The 17,477-nt window shown below is 42.0% G+C and overlaps 1 protein-coding gene across 1 annotated transcript; it reads right to left on the reverse strand.

Moving 5' to 3' along the window:
* Window positions 1–4,393: 4,393 nt before the first annotated feature.
* Window positions 4,394–8,232, reverse strand: LOC308097061 (beta-crystallin A1-like; the record flags this gene model as incomplete). The annotated part of the gene is made up of 5 exons (XM_080444645.1): window positions 4,394–4,541; window positions 5,174–5,316; window positions 5,789–5,930; window positions 7,654–7,772; window positions 8,158–8,232. 5 exons carry the CDS (start codon window positions 8,230–8,232, stop codon window positions 4,394–4,396), a joined length of 627 nt encoding a protein of 208 aa, XP_080300771.1.
* Window positions 8,233–17,477: the final 9,245 nt, after the last annotated feature.

Consider the following 17,477-nt stretch of genomic DNA (forward strand, 5'->3'; position numbering starts at 1 on the left):
ATTGTTGTTGTTGATTAAAATACCACCACACCATTTCTCTTACAATAGTTGACTACAACTTTGTTTTTCTGTCACTTTCAATTTTATGCATTTGGAAAGGCACCCTGTTGTATCTGAATACGTCAAGATCAAAATCTGGTGAACTAAACATTTATTATTTGTGCTCCTATTAAATGCCCAGACATTACACTAAAATGTCTCTTTCAGCTTACATGTTAATAATACTGAATATTATGTTGATTGGTGTTTGTGGTGTTTGTCTGCTGTGTGTGTGCACTTCTGTGTTCATTTGTGAATGCACCTTGAGATACATTTGTATGTGCTTCATAAATAAACTTTAACTTAACTTGAACATGTGTTCCATACTCCAATTTCACCTATAATGTTCAGCTACAATGGGACAGTGAGGATGTTTTACTTAAACCTGGACCATATTGTGAATGCAATTGTACACAATTTGTCTCAGTTTAGCTGATGTGTCATTCTTTTCTGAACACACTGTTTAAATGAATACAGTACTTGCCTTAACAAAAAAGGCAGCTCTGAAAACACTAACCTTGAAATTTGAATCAAATTTGATCATCACACAATCAAGTTGTGACTAAAACTGAATGTCTTCGAAAACCTTCAAATTTCACTAGCTATATGTTTTCATATTATATTTTGTCAGTACCTTTAAACCCATATTCAGCTGCATGAGTAGAGGTCTCATCCAAGTATGATGGCAAACACAGCCAATGTGTAACTCAAAAACAGGAGGAACTGGTACCATTGGGTACCATTGTAGACTGTCCCTGACAGTGATTATTATTTAATCAATAACATTTGAGATATTCACCCATACCAGGAAACTGCTGTGCTTCATAAAACAATGGGCATGAGTTTATGAATTACTGCCCAGGGGCTATGATAGGCTATGGGACGTAATGATCAGAGGGGCTACAAAGAGTTACAACCAAATAATTGCCATCATTGATTATCACAGTTTGACATCAATCACCATTTCACGTGATCAGGGTTAATCCTGATCACTGCTTGTTCCTCCTCCTTTTTCTTCTTCAAAGCAGATTCTCCATTTCATTTTTATTTTTCTCAAACACGCAACATAATGCAAGGCTTATAATGTATGTGTTATTGTTGCATACATTATAACTCATAGGGCTTTAAAGTTGAGATCAGGCAAGACAAAATATCAAGAGGAGGGTGTGGAGGTTGGGGAACAAATCATTTGCATAAATACATTATTGCTGCCATCTAATGGCTCACAAGGCACATAGCACACTTCAAATGACAAGTGAACAGAAAGCAAGCAGCTTCATATTTTTCATGTCCAGAAAAATCTACTTTGTATGTTTAAAAAAATAATATAGGAGCAAAGCATATTTTGAGTGATGAATAAATGTGTCTTAAAAATATTGTAGCCTCAGGGTCCATTTTGTATAGTGTGAAGTATACATGCATTTCTTGGCTGTATGGATTAGTCTCTCAAGACAAATCCAGATTGAGAAAACTGAGACACAACTCAGAACAACAACAACAACAACAACAACAACAACAACAACACCAACGACAACACCAACCAACCAACCAACCAACCAACCGACCAAATTTCATGTGGGAATGATGACCAGGACTGTAGGCTACTTAACTCATTTTGTTATTACAACACCATTTGTCTGCAACAGCTATGAATATAACTTGAAAATTAAATGGACAAAAACATGTTATTCAGTGCTATATGACACATTCAGCTACAGTGGTTCACAGATCTTCTGAAGGACAACTTTCCAGCAGAGATGAAAAAAAAGAGACAAGAGACTTGACTTATAGTTTCATAAAATAGTGCCATAATCTAAGCCTTCATCTTATATGGTCTGATTTGTCAGGCATTTGTGTTACCATGTGAGTTCACAGTTGCTCATCTTAGAGAATTCAACAGATTAGTTCAATGGTTCTCAAAGTGGGTCCAGGGACCCTCAGCGTTCCTTGAGGGGGTTTCAAATGGACCCTTACAGGTCTGTAACTCTGAGAGTATAAATGGAACCAAAAGTACCGTAAGGGTCCATTATACACTCTTATTGTTATGGGGGTCCTTGAAAGTGGTTTGAGAACCACTAGATTAGTTGATAGCTTCAGATAAATTCTATACTCTCTCAGTGCCAAGCCCCGAGTTATCCCGAGTTTTATGGTTATACCCTCAGTGCCAGAACGAGAAATCCCGAGTTTTTTTTTTTTTTTAAAGTGTTCAGAACCCAAGATATCATTATCTGAAGATTGGCAGTGAAAGAGTTAATGATATAGTATCATTTATGTTATATTTATATTATATTATAATATAATTTATATGATGCGAAGTCTGCAGTGGTAGTTCAGGCAGACAACTCAAAGCAGCTCGCCAAACCCTGGACAGGTGACCAGTCACATGCACTCTTCACCTGATCAGGGCAGGCTATTTACAGTAAAGTTCCCTGCCTACCTGATCATTCCTTGCACCTCCTCCTCGAGGCTCGCTGTGCTGCCCTGCTGCTGCTGCCTCTGCAGTCCATTGCCTCGCTGTCTGCTGCTGCCCTATACGTTTTGCAATCCCACCGCCGCCCCAGCATCCACCTATGGGCTCCATTTCTATATTCCCCTTTGGGGTCTTCATTAATTCCTGTATCACTTAATAATACATTTGTCATGCTTACAAGGAATGAATAGTGACAGAGCCCTGATGCCAAACTATATGCTTCAAATGATGCTCAAATTCTATGCTCAATAAAAATATTTTATTCAATCCAAGAGTTCTGAAATTAGATAATTAATCATATATTAAAAGTTTATATTCCAGCTAGGCTGGAATATAGTCCCCACTGGATTTAGTCCCCCACCAGACCTCAGCCCTGCTGTTTCTGAAATCCTGTAATACTATAATATTAGCAGCATAGTATATATTCCAAACGACTACTGCCAACCTCTAACCCTACCTCCGGTCCATTTCTGCTTGTCTTGAAGACACGAAGTGTCACCCAGTTGAATGTTCATTGTTGTGCTCCAAGAGTTAAAGCAATGTTGAACTTTGTACAGCTGGACAGGATGTAAGTGCAGACATAAATCCGAATATTGTTGAAAAATGTGTAGGTAACAGGAGTGACGATGACATTTTTTTGTTATGTGCTAAAAGTGGGACTTTTGTACATTTTTGAATGGAATCCGGGTCCTCGATCAAAGAAGCAACAGCGGAAATTATCAACCATATTTGGACTAGGCTAGGTAGCTACACAACAAGGTTCAACCAAAGTTCCAATATTGCTTTAACACTCAGGATTCTACTGTGAAGAAAAGAAACCCCATGAGTAGCCTGCTATACTCAATATTAAATATGATAGTAGGGGGTATCAATATATTTCTTATACATACGACTATGGTCAGATAAAGGTTTATTTTGAAGAGTCAAATTATGTTCCAAGTAGCTTATACACAGTTTGGCAAAATCAGGGCCAAAACCTGAAGCCACTGACACCACCTGAGTAGCAAATAGAACAGCTCACCAAACACAAAAGTGTTTCAAGTCAAAACAGGATCAGCCATGGATACCAGAAAAATAACAGCGTTAGGTCTTTAACGCTACTTGGGATAATTGGTGGTGTACAATGAGACAACATCCATAGTGACAACATGGGACAAGATATACACTTCAGATGTTGGTGATTGGACATTAGTGTCAGTTAAGTTCTTAATTAAGTCCCCTGTGTCTTTCAAATAAGATGAGGGTGTAAGCAGCTGTCTAGATAGGTCGATAACAAATTATCCGGCTTAGGGGCTGCTATAGGGTGACCAGGTTGTTTTTTCCAAGGACTTGTGCACCTTGGGGAGAGCATACATGACTACTGGTGTTACAGGATAGTTATTTAACATGAATTGCATGTTTAAATGTCTCTGTAGTATTGATATCTATTTTCTCCCTTTCTCTCTCCTTCCTGCTTGTGGTGGACTAACTTCCAATTTTTCACCATTAGGTGCTTGAGTCTACTTGAAACAACCAATCATGCGTGCTCACATTCACACAGAAATGATAGAAATTATTTCTCATGCACAGACTCTAAATTTTATTTCAGTCATATTTTAAAAAAAAAGAAAAAGAAAAAAGAAAATACAGAAAGAAAAGAAAAAATAATTCTCTGTCAGTGAATTAACAAAGAATAAAACAGAGGCATGAATGTAGTATGAATGTTATGGGGAACATAATCTGTTTGGGACTGTTGGTTGCGCATCTGAAAAGTGGGATTGGAAGTATCAGCCCAGGTCCAAACTCAGACTCTTGGCCCAGGGACCATGAGGACCCATACAGGAGAACCAGATCCAAGTTTAAGCCCAGACCAAGGCTCTTTCTCCCCCCGATTGGTCTGGTCTCTTAATGATAGATGCGTCTGATGGACTGGATCTTAGGGGTCTGACAGTGAGAGCCCCAGTTCCTCCAGTGCTGATAGTCTCCACTGTGTCTTTCACACTCCATGATGTACTGCTGGCCTCTGTAGCCAGGGTACTCATAGCACACAAACCTAGAGAGAGAGAGAGAGAGAGAGAGAGAGGGAGGGAGAGGAGTGATGAGGAAAGTTCGATAATAAGTCACAAGTTGCATCTTATCGTGACATTTGGCATTTTATATTTTTCAAAAATGTACAGAAGAAGATGTTCAGAATTATTCAGAATTTGTGTGACGCGTTGTGAGCTTGTAGATCGGCACATTTTGGCAAAGAGATTTGGTGTAGAGAGAAAAAACTACACATTTGTCAAAGTACAGAGCCAACTCAGGTCCAACTAAGTCTAGAGGGTTTAGATCTAAACTAATCTCATGCTGGCAGTTAAATCTTTCACAATTCTGTGATTAAAGACCCTAATGGTTTTGAATTTCATGGTAACAAAATTATCAAAGTTCCAACACATTGGTTTGATCAGCGGGCCAGATATGCAGAGGGGAGACATTTACACAGTAAAGTCCTTAATGTTTAATTAATCAATTTCTAACTCAGAATGTACAAATGTAACCAAATGGAGATTTGACTGTTTTTCAGTATCAATAAAAATGTTTGTCCCCACAATGCAGCTACTATACCGAAAAGCTTGTTGGAGAAAGTGAAACATAAACTGATGATTCTGATCGTATGAGTGAGCGTGTGACCATTAAACTTACGCTCCACACTGCACGTGCATGGAGCCCACCTCAGGCATGCACCAGCCCATGGCCTGCAGTGAGGGGTAGTCGTCACACAGCTCAGTGCAACGGCCCATGAAGTTCTCCCTCTCGAAGATGGTCATACGGCTGCTCTGGTGAGCCTGGGGGGGGGTTGTCGGAAATGGATAAAGAGGAAGAGAGAGTGTGTTAAGCCTAAGTCATACCCCACAGTACGACGGTGTTGCGTGCCACAAAGAACTGATCTACAAGCTAACAACGTGTCACAAAGTGTTGTTAGCTTGTAGATTAGGAGTGAAATTTCTATTTCAATTAGCCAGAGTTAATGTTTTTCGTGAATCGACATGCTCAGTGAAAGAATAAGGAGGGGTATCTTCATTCACTCACTCACTCACTCACTCACTCATCTTTTCTCCCTCTCCTATACTTTTCCTAAGCATTCTTCCTCCCACTGACTCACAACAACCATCACAAGAGATGGGTATCTCTTTCTCTCTGTCCCTCACTTGCACTCATGCTCTCTCTCTCTCTCTCTCTCTCTCTCTCTCTCTCTCTCTCTCTCTCTCTCTCTCTCTCTCCCTCTCCCTCTTATCGACTCCCAGGTAAGCTACTCACGGCACAGTAGATGGGGCGGAAGGACATGAGGCGCTCCACATGGTAGGACAGGGAACCGCTGTAGGCATCCCAGTGGGGGTACTCTCCCCTCTCCAGAATGAACTGCTGTCCCTGGAAGTCATGGTGCTCATAACCCACCCAACTGGACAGAGGGATGAAAGCAAGACATTGATTGGAGGACCACGTCACTAATTTTCAACGTATCTTCATACTTTTGAGTACTTTTCTACTCACTAATGCTTATTAAAAGATGGTAAAATGTTTTGTCTATTAGGTCTGTTTCTCAGATGAGGCTGGGGACAGCTCAGAAACCTACCTACCAGTGACATCATCGGTAGGCAACAATATTTAAAACTTAATTATAGAACAGTCTATTTCAGCATGCTAATTTTCCAGGAAGAGACTGTCTGTATCATGTCATTGGTAGGCAGGTTTCTGATCTGTCCACAGCCCTCCTCTGAGACACAGAGTGATTAGACAGAAATGGTGCCATTTCATAATGAGCATTAGTGCGGACCAACTTTAATTAAATACATACTATGAATTGTGAGTTAGTAAAAAAAAATAAAGAAAGGTCTCAGGCGATAGGCTTCCAAAAGTTGAGAAAAGTTAAACTTTTTGAAAAACTACTACTGACGTGAATCATTTTCACCTCTGGACATGGTGGTAAATTCCATACCAGGTTGTTCTTGTGGAAACAAAGTGTTTCTACTTGTCAGGTGTGAACACACACTTTCGTGCATTTAAGTAGATAGCACCCTTCGGAAAGTGTAACAGCACCACCAAAAGTTATCTGGCAGGTACACAACTAGGATTTAATGAAAAATTACTGTTGACATACAAGTCTCATTGTCTCATAATGTTTACTCACAACTACATCAGACAAAGTACAGCCCGGGGGCCAATCATGGCACGAGGACAGATTTTAAATGGCCCGTGGCATCCTTCCTAAAATGTATTGTTTATGGCCTGCCAGTATAGTCATGTGAAATTCAAATATTGAAGTTTCTGAGTGCTTTGATATTAACCTGGGCAGATATTTCGCAGGAAATAACCTGAAGTGCTTATTGTCTCCGCCGGAGGCAGAGAGTATGTTTTCGCTTCGTCCCGCTGTGTGTTCACCTCCCTCCTAGCCAAGCTAACATTGGTCAAGCTCCACGTGACACGTGTCAATATGTTGACACCAATGCCTTTGATTGGCTAGAGGGACGCATGACGAAATAAAATCCTATAAATAGGTGTGTCACTTCAAAAAGACAGGATCAATCAGTCTTGATTGGAACAGTACCTTCCAGTACAAATCACCCGTCCGTGAGTGATTTCATTTGATTAAAATAGCACGGGTCTGCTGGCGGAGACTTGTGCTCCGAGGAGCACATTTTCTAGTTCCTTATGTTGTTGCATTCTCAAGGTGTGAGAAACTTATATATAGATATGTAGTTCTCTGAGGAGCTGACATCATAGATGACCTCCAAGACTGGCCTCTAAGTACTTTGTCCTATTTCCCCCACGCAACGCTGGGTACCCTGCTAGTAGCGTTTTATCTGTACAGTTACTATTTTGGAACAAAGCTTTCAGTCATGTTCTTGCCAGTACAGAGGACTGACTGACGTCAGAAAGAAAGGTGACATGCTATATTTCCGGTTCCATTATATAGGGACATGACAAATCATACACCACAGCATCAATCTAATTTTCTACCTCTATCACACTCTGTCTCTCTTTCTCACACTGAGCTCACTTTCAGACGTACGCACGCACGCAAGCACGTGTGCACACACACACACACACACACACACACACACACACACACACACACACAATCAGTCGTTCACAAAGACATGCGTACAGGGTGTGTGACTCACGCTCCACTCTCCACGCGGATAGAGCGGATGTAGTCAAAACCACAGTCGTGGATGTTGCAGCACTCAGCGGTGAACTCCTGGCACCTGCCCTGGAAGTGCTCCTGCTCAAAGACCGTCACCTGCAGGTGGGAAAAGGTGTATGATGAGTGTGCTGCTGTCAGCATGGAAAGGTGCACATGTGTTCATTTAATAACTTTCACTCATGGCATCCCTATTTTCGGCGTGTCATTAATTATAGGCAAAGGTTTTCAAAAATGTTCAAAAATACCATATCTACAAGTCAAGCTCAACGTGTCACGGTGCGATGTGTTGTGAGCTTGTAGATAGGCTACTTTTTAAAATGTTTGAATAGGTCTTAAGTGTCACATTAATACTGTGGATTTTATACTCTCTCTCTCTGTATGTGTGTGTATGTGTATGTGTGTGCGTGTGTAAGTGTGCGTGTGCATGTGCGTGTGGGCGCACGCGCGTGTGTGTGTATGTGTGTGTGTGTGTGTGTGTTACCTTAAAAAAGGGGGCCATACCCATGCCTGGGAAGTACATGGATGAGGTCATGTGAGATTTAGTAGCCCTATTCATTTCTAGAAAGAGAGTGAGAGAGAAAGAGAGAAGGGGAGAGAGAGAGAAACAAATCCATTAGAATGGCAGCCAAAACAATCAATTGATGAAACACATTTTCTAGAGGCCTGTGCTTGCATTCAGCAACATATTGTCTAAATTAGAGCATAGGCCTAACCAAAATAAGGTGGAAAAAATTAACAAATTAAATAAAACGAAATAGGGCCCATGAAAATACATAATTAGTAAATTAGTAAATGATGATTAAGTATTATCATAGGCTATTTGGATAATTCACAGATAGGCTATAAATACAACTGAACAAATCCCTTAAAAAAAATCATTGGGACATTTATTGGCTATACTTGTATTCAAATTCCTCTTGATTGGCAGTGGGTTAAAAAAAGTTTGCAGGCTAATCAAAACTTCCCCAAAATCACAGCAATGATGATAATAATCATACATAACATAATCCAGTAGACCAGGGGGTCTTCAACAGGGGGGTCTGGGACTCCTAGGGGGTCCGCCAAATCTTTGTGTGATAGGAAGCTATTTTCACATTAACCACTTGAACCCTAGCATCCCTATTCTGAGGGGGAACATTAACGAAAAATAGCAGATCTACAAGCTTACAACGCCTCGCAGCGAGGCGTTGTGAGCTTGTAGATCGGCTATTTTAGACAAAGGTTTGGTGTAGAGGGAGAAAAGAGCAGACCAAGTACCGAGCCAACGGTCAAGTTTACAAAGTATTGAAGCCAGGTTTAAGTGGGTTAAATGTCTGAAAACACACATTTAACACAAATACAATATGTTGTGGGGGGGGGGGGGTCCCTGCTTCATCTCTCTCTCTCAGTTAGGGGGTCCTTGGCCTGAAAAACGTTGAAGATCTCTTAGTTATGGGGGTCCTTGGCTTGAAAAAGGTTGAAGACCCCTGAATCTAGAGCAGAATACTATTTATGAAATCTATGACATGGTTTAATCTGCAATATATAATAGGTAGTGGGGGTCCCTGCTTCATCTCTCTCTCTCAGTTAGGGGGTCCTTGGCCTGAAAAACGTTGAAGATCCCTGTAATAGATCCATAATGGTGACGTCCAGAAGCATGTCAAAAAGGCCCACCCTGTGTGATCCATCTCCTGAGGGTCTTACCTGTATCGCCTCCTCTCTCCTTGTGCACGCGCCAATCCTTTTTACAGACTTTGGTGGGAATCTGGCGCTTCAGTTTTATACCGACGTCGGCCGCGCGCGTCCAACGGTCACCCTTTGGGGTCGCGCGCGTGCGCGTTCCCCCGTGCCGTAAACGATTGTGTGAGTGCAGGCTATAGTACTGTACATTCCTGCGCGCTGCCGCGCACATTCAGACTGACTGCGGGCCATTTTCTGTTGCCCCCCCCCCCCCACAAAACATACATTACCCACTGATTTCGGCAATTTGAAAATAGCCTATCTACAAGCTCACAATGCATTGCAATGAGACACATTGTGAGCTTGTAGATCTGCTATTTTCAAATGATTTTTATACATTTGTGTGAAATGGGACATTCTGCATAATGAGTATTTTCTACCTTTGGTACTTTTGTACTTTTACTCAAGTAAATTTAGAATTGCGGACTTTTACTTAACAGAGTATTTCTACATTGCAGTATTGATACTTTTACCTGAGTAAAAACTGTGAGTACTTTTTCCACCACTGCATGTTTGTGCGTAAAAGGGCTCGTGTGCGCGCCAGTGTGTTTGACACACTCTTTGTGTTTCCCTGTGTAATGGTATGATGGGGCCTAGTGTCGACTCAGCACATCATATAGCACAACGGGCCCTTCACCGGGGACAGGCCAGGCGCGTGGCCGCCATGGGAATGAATGGGGGGCCCGCGCTGGGACCTACACTGTTGTTAGCCTATTCGTATAGGTCAGCAGTGCTATCGTATAGCGTGACAATGGTCAGGATAGCCCTGACCATTGTCACGCAGAGAATGAGATGGGTTTGACGTTGACATTTTGGAACCCTTTCTGAGTTTATTTGAGGAAAGTGTAAAATAGCTGGCAATGTATCCCTCATAATATATTATACAAACAAATTAAAAACACATTCCACATGTTTCGGTCCATGGAGCTATAGCCTAGTTGAAATTATATCATTCACGTCTACAACAATTGACAAGATCTACTGTACATGTTAGAAACATTATGTGACAATGAGCCCCTGCCATAGACTTGCAAACCCCCCCCCCCACCCCCACCCCCACCCCCGGCAGGTACACTGACTGACCCCATAACAGGAGAGATTCCAGACAGTGCTGTTTTGCACTTGCTTTTTGCATGCCCCTCTAAAGTGCTAAACTGACGGGATAAACATGCACTTCTTACAGTAAAAGGCATTATGATGTTTTCTTTCTTATGACATCTACAAAGTGAATGTAGGACTTTTGGAGATATGTTATTGACGTGACAATGACTACACCCTATAATAATAATAACAGCGACAGTTCACATCAAATCCACACTGAATATCGGATGAAAACATCTTTATTGTGGCCCTTATGTGTTAAATATGCAGAGACAGATGGGCCTATAGCCTCAATATTTGCCAGTAGCCAGGAAGTGTTTATTTATGGTTTTATGATATTTACACAAGTCCTCCTCCCCCCACAGGCAATAGAACAACCCTCCATCCCCCACACCTTAAATGATCCCGGCTACTTCTGTGAAGGGAAAGGCCCAGCTGGAACGTGGGGCATATGACCCAGTGAAGCTGCTTGTGCAGAGCTAAACCTCCTGTGGCCTGTGGTGAGCGTCACAAGGCAGACTTGTGTCAGCTTATGACAGACTGAGTGCCCGAAGGCCTCGCAGGCCACAAAGAAGATAATGTCCGTCTTTCCTCACTGTCGGAAGGAGTCCGAGACGAGGCTGGAAAAGACTGTACACCACCCTTTTGCTAAGTCCCCATGTCTGGGAGTGTGAGAAGGCAAAGGAGCTGCGACGGCTCCATATGCCGTGCCCGATGCCCATCTGGGTCAGAGGTCCCAGTTGCTCACTGAGCCCACCTTTTCTGCCATGGCCGACATACAGCAGTCCTCTCTGGCAAAGAGAGCCCTATGCCTGTTCTTCAACTGCCTTGAGAGCCCTCGACGCATCCTCCTGAAGTACGGATTCAACATGCACACTCGAGCTGAAGACGCTCCCACATCAGCCACAATCACCTGGCTCAATGAGGTTGAGAGGATTATGCTCGACGCAGAGGTGAGCCCTTCTGGTCTGTTAGGCAATACCCTGCTACATAATGCTGCATCACTGCGAAGAAAAGAAGGATGGGGAGACCTTGGTAACGTGTTTCCTCAGGAAGGAGCCCCCTCCGCAGCTTCAACGCTGAACCTTTGCGCAAGCAGCAGCAGCTCAAGGGTAGTTCAGGATCCCAAAGAGGCCCTGCTGCATCAGGCCAAGATTCAGCGGCAGCCAGAGGCCCACAACCTGAAGTAACCTCAAGAAGCAGACTCCCTCCCCCTCCCCCGTCTGAGGAGTGGCGACTGCCCACACAGTAGCCGACAGACGCTCGGAGCGGAGAAAGAAACGCGCAGCATGGTAGTTGGGGACTGAGCCGGAGAGTGCCTGTGCCCCCCCCCCACCCACACACACACACACTTCTCGGACGGCTTTTTCAGGGGGTTTTCAGTGGGGCCAGCAGAATAGCCTACAGGTTGCCCAGCAGCCCGCCAAAGATGATGCGCGACAGACTTTATGTTCACAGTTGTGTGCCTCAGTCAGTAGCTGTTAATTGTTGTGTGTGTGACTGCATGGTATAATAATAATGTTTATAATAATAAAAAATAATGTAACCCCCATCGCAGCCAGGTATATTGCATATCCATATCCATGAGCCCGCCATCACTAATACCCCGGTGGAGTATTGTGATGGCGGGACAAACAGTCAGTGTCCCGGTGCGAGTGGTCGGCGGATGCACAGTACGCCCCGGCCCTCGGGGTCATGCGACCTCCCAGGACTGGCAGGCCGCATGGTCTTCTGGGCAATTCATGCCATGGGAGTTTCCATATCTTTTTCCCATAATGAGTGACCTTATAAGATGAAACAAAACTTTAGGTTACGAAGACCCAGGTTTTGTGAATCATGAATTCACAAACCAAGGGTTACCTTCATAACTTATGGTTCAGTCAGTGGTTTGAATTAATTTTATTTGTTATAAATAATTGATAATCTTTTTATTGATACTATGCTATATCTGAACTATGCTTCAGATATCTATGGTCAAATTGACCATAGATATCTGAAGCATAGTTTCGCATCAGGGCTCTGTCTCTATTCATTCCCTGTCAGCATGAACATTTTACAATTAAGTGTTATGCCAAATAAAATTACAGGGAATGAATTCAGACCCCAAAGGGGAAAATAGAAACAGAGTCCTGGTGGATGCTGGGGAGGCAGTGGGATTGAAAAACTTCACAGGGCAGCAGCAGACAGCGAGGCAATTGGGCAGCAGCAGCAGAGCAACTCAGCAAGCAGCGAGAGGAAGTGAGGAATGATCAGGTAGGCAGGAAAGGTCACCTGATCAGGGTTTGGCGCGCTGCCTTGAGTTGTCTGTCTGAGCTAGCTCCGCAGGCAAATGGTCTCCTAAGTGGGCTCCGTCTGATGGCAGATCTCAAGAACGTCCTATGTTTACTGGTGCTAGATATTGCCAGAGTGTGTTGCTGGGACAGAGAAAGGTCAATAACAAAGAAAAACTAAAACAACATTTTAGTGTCAGAAGATTGTGTGGCTTGTGACGATTGGGTCCAATATTTAGTTAGAGGGCTAAAGAATCAATCAGAAGCTGTGTTTACGTTGACTCTCCCATTGGAATTAATAGACTCCAACCTTACTTCTTGTCTCCTAAAGAGGCGGCCACCTATGTCATGCAGATACTTGAAGAAAACCGGACTTGGGGTGAACCACTTGTATGTTGTGGCCACAACTGTATTCATTTCTGGCAGAAGTTCGCTGTCTTGATTAATTTGCTTCCCTGCCCTGAAACTGTTCACCGGGGATTGAAGTGACATGTTGCCTCATATCTATGGCTACACTGAACCTACACTGAACCTCTGGATCCTTGTTTTCCTTGGTTTATTGCTTTTCTCATTATTATTTTTCCAGTGCCGGCAGGCACTATATTAGACCCATACAACACCTCTCACAATATTTTGTGAGAGGTCATAAAATGTACGAGGCCCATCGAAACTAATTATGTTGCCGCCCTGACTACTCCTCACAGGAAGTTGTGCTCCTGTTATCGCCAATGTCTCTGAATGTCTCTGAGTGTGTGTGTGTGTGTGTGTGTGTGTGTGTGTGTGTGTGTGTGTGTGTGTGTGTGTGTGTGTGTGTGTGTGTGTGTGTGTGTGTGTGTGTGTGTGTGTGTGTGTGTGTGTGTGTGTGTGTGTGTGTGTGTGTGTGTGTGTGTGTGTGTGTGTGCGTGCGCGCATGGAGTCTAGGGGTTCGAATCCATCGCGGTGCATCCGGCTTTGTCGAGCATCTATACGAACACAATTGGCCTGTGTTCGGTGAAAGGGAAGCCGGGGGTGGAGGGCGATATTTTTTGTAATTGTGCGCCTCACTGACAGGTGAGACAGTAGGATACAACAGCAGTGACAACACACAGAAATGTGTGTGGTGAGAGGAATTCATTGGCATAATGACTATATTGGGGAGAAAAAGGTGTAAAAAGAAAAAGAAAGACAGAAATGGGTAAAGAATAGAGAAATATCAGTATCCAACCTCAGTTGCATAACCTTGAGGAAAGGTGAATTCTGAGTGATTATTTGTTTATTCTATACCATAATAAAATTATTTATTCACACATATGTGTTGGTGTTACTTTGCATCTGGATAAACTCCAGTGTATCCTCAGTTATCCTCAATAATTTTACCAAACCATCTGCACCAGTTTGGTCGCTGATCTTCATCTATGTTTGACATGGTGAATTCCTTCAGGACAGATGTCACTCATGGTGAGAGTGGCACTTTACAGAAACACACACACACACACACACACACACACACACACACACACACACACACACACACACACACACACACACACACACACACACACACACACACACACACACACACACACACACACACACACACACACACACACACACACACACACACACACACACACACACAAACCACTCCAACAAACAAACAAACAAACAAATGAACAAACAAACAAACACAAACAAACAAACAAAAAAGAACAAAAACGTGCATGCTGGATAACAATAATTTCCAAGAAGAAAATAATATTCATTACTGAAGGACAATCTAGACCCAGGCAAGCAAAAGTATGCATACGTGATATAGTTAACCTTCAACACTCTGATCTATTCAGATATTTTCTATTTCGTATTTCGTATTTGCTAGACACAATACTTTATCATTTCCACAGAATCCGCCGGCTTTGGGTATTGACCATATTCTACCAGCTACTCAATTGCCAAAAGGCCACATTTCTTTTTTATATGAACTTTTATCGGCACCGACCCCTCCCGCTTTGATTAAGATCAAGGCGGGTGGGAATCTGAACTGGGCATCACTTTGTCAGACACATTTTGGGATGCCGCATTAAAAACTATTAATTCAGCCTCTTCTTGTGCGAGACTATGTCTCATTCAATTCAAAGTACTTCATAGGATACATTATAGCAAAGCTAGATTATCGAGAATATACCCAGATCTCTCTGATGCCTGTGACAGATGCTCTCAGGCACCAGCCGATCTGACTCATATGTTTTGGTCATGCCCAAGCCTGACGGAATACTGGAGATCTTTCTTTGATATTATTTCCGAAATATTAGCACTGAATGTGGACCCATCACCCTGCATTTCTATCTTTGGTGTCCCAGAAGAGGGGACCAGAATGAACACCAGACAAAATAATATAGTTTAATTTGCTTCTTTAAACATGGATGATAATTATTAATACCCTAAAAATAATTAAGCCCTAATAAGTTTAGCTGATTAACCGGTCAAAGAGCCTATTAACAGAATGTAGTTCACACTGTTGGGCTTGCTGTGCATGAGATGTGCTAGCCATGTCCTAAACCCTTACTTCACATCCACGTGTCAGGGACGTCTAGGGACGTTTCCTTTTCTGCTGCTGTGCGTTATTAAATTGTTAATTTGTTACTTTTGGGTTGACACCCAACATACTCTGAATAACTTTGAGTTGAGCACGCCAGTTCCTTGTTTCTTTCTAAAACCAGACTTATCTGGAAGGGAAAACAAAACAACCTGGACTTGCCTTTGAATTGAATGAGAGCAAGGGCAGATAGCAACTGTGGTTTGGCAAGACAAATATAAACGAAAGAATTATAGGCATAAAAGTAGGTGCTCGGGCACTGTGTCCACGTGCCTGCACCTGTGTATTATCCCTAGGGAAAGTACAGCAGCTTATCACCCTATTAATACATTTATATTGTCACATAAAACCTCTTTTCATTTTCATTTCATTTCTTATTTCACATGAGTTAGCATTATGTCTTTGCTTTGTCTTATGTTTTTGTCTTTGTCTTTTCTGCTCAGTATGTACTTTTATATTTTTGTTGTCTTATTTTCTTATCTGTTTTTTTTAAATATTAATAATATTAATACATTCTAATTGTATATAATGTAAACGGTGAAGTTCTCTTATAAGCCCTCCTAGGGTTTCTTACCTCACATAACAACTATATCTGTAATCTTTCAGGAAAGAACTAGTATATGCATACACTCTACCAGGTCAAATAATGGCTGGGTATGTGATTATGAGCTTTAGTTTGCTTGGCACAAGTTCTCAACAAACACAAATAAAAGCAAATAATTAACCAATAAAAATACCGGACCTGAATTAATTATGGTTACAATTTTGGATGCAGCAGTATAACATGATTTTCACCATAGCTTTGTATTTTGATTTGCAGCTGTAATAATGTGTCTGAAATGTATCCAATCAGGTAAATCCATTCATCAGTTTGTGAAATAAATAGTAAATCAGTCAAATAATGAGGGCTGTAATTCATCATCATTCATCAATATCAACTATCATACGGTTTCTTCTGCTCTCCATGTCTCTTGCCTGTCTCTTTCTCTACCTCCCAGTCTCTCTCTCTGTTTCTGTCCCCTCTCTCTGCCATTCTACCCCTGTCTCTCTCTGCCTCCCTCACCCTTTCTCTCTCTCTCTCTCTCTCTCTCTCTCTCTCTCTCTCTCTCTGTCTCTCTGTGTCTCTCTGTCTCTGTCTCTGTCTCTGCCTCTCTCTCTCTGTCTCTCTCTCTCTCTCTCTCTTTGATGATGGGGTCATTCTATTCTATGGGGCTGTGAGCTCAGCGACTTTGTTTCTATGTCTATAATCCTCTCTCTCTAAGCGCCAGCATATAAAAGCGGTGAGAGGCCCAGGGCACCTACACACAGACCACCATTCTCAGCCCCGTATCTACTCTTGTACGCACATACTGCCTCAGGTAAGACAGTAGTCAATCAACATAAAGGAAGAGAGATAGAAAGAATGGGAGAGGAGGGGGCAGAATGAGCGAAAGAGATAAACTAAAGGGGCAATTTAGAGAAGAGTAAATTACAATTACAACAAAAAGATTAGACAAAGGTCAATTATACCGGTCAAAACAGATGTCAAAAGCAAATGAAATAGAACTGTGCTTGATGCATTTAGGCCTTTTAGTTTATTCCAAAGTTACGGTACTGATGTTTGCCAGTGTAAAAGTAGAATGTAGCATCATAGCTAAATTGGTTTCAAAACTACACCATGCAGAGTTGCAGTCATCAAGTTTTTACATATAGTACGGAAAATCGGAAAGTATCGGGAAAAAATGGCAACATTAAAGTTACAGTTTAAAAAGAAGAATACTTTTACCATAATTACCATAAAGTAGATCTGTACACAGTAAATTATATTAAGCTGTACTAGTGCTAATGTATAAGCTAAGTCAAAAGATATTCCTTTATGATACAAATGTATCATATAGGTATCAAACGTTTTGTAACTACCATATACCTCTAATTAGTTCTAAATATGGGAGATCCTAAAAATCCCAAAAGAGTTCACCAGTGGACAATATATTGATTTGACTCGGGTATAATTATCAATGTATGAATGTCTCTCTTCTCTTCTCTTCTCTTCTCTTCTCTTCTCTTCTCTTCTCTTCTCTTCTCTTCTCTTCTCTTCTCTTCTCTTCTCTTCTCTTCTCTTCTCTTCTCTTCTCTTCTCTTCTCTTCAATCCAGTCATC

Source organism: Gymnoscopelus braueri, assembly GCF_963280865.1.
Source record: "Gymnoscopelus braueri genome assembly, chromosome: 2".
Classification (NCBI taxonomy): domain Eukaryota; kingdom Metazoa; phylum Chordata; class Actinopteri; order Myctophiformes; family Myctophidae; genus Gymnoscopelus; species Gymnoscopelus braueri.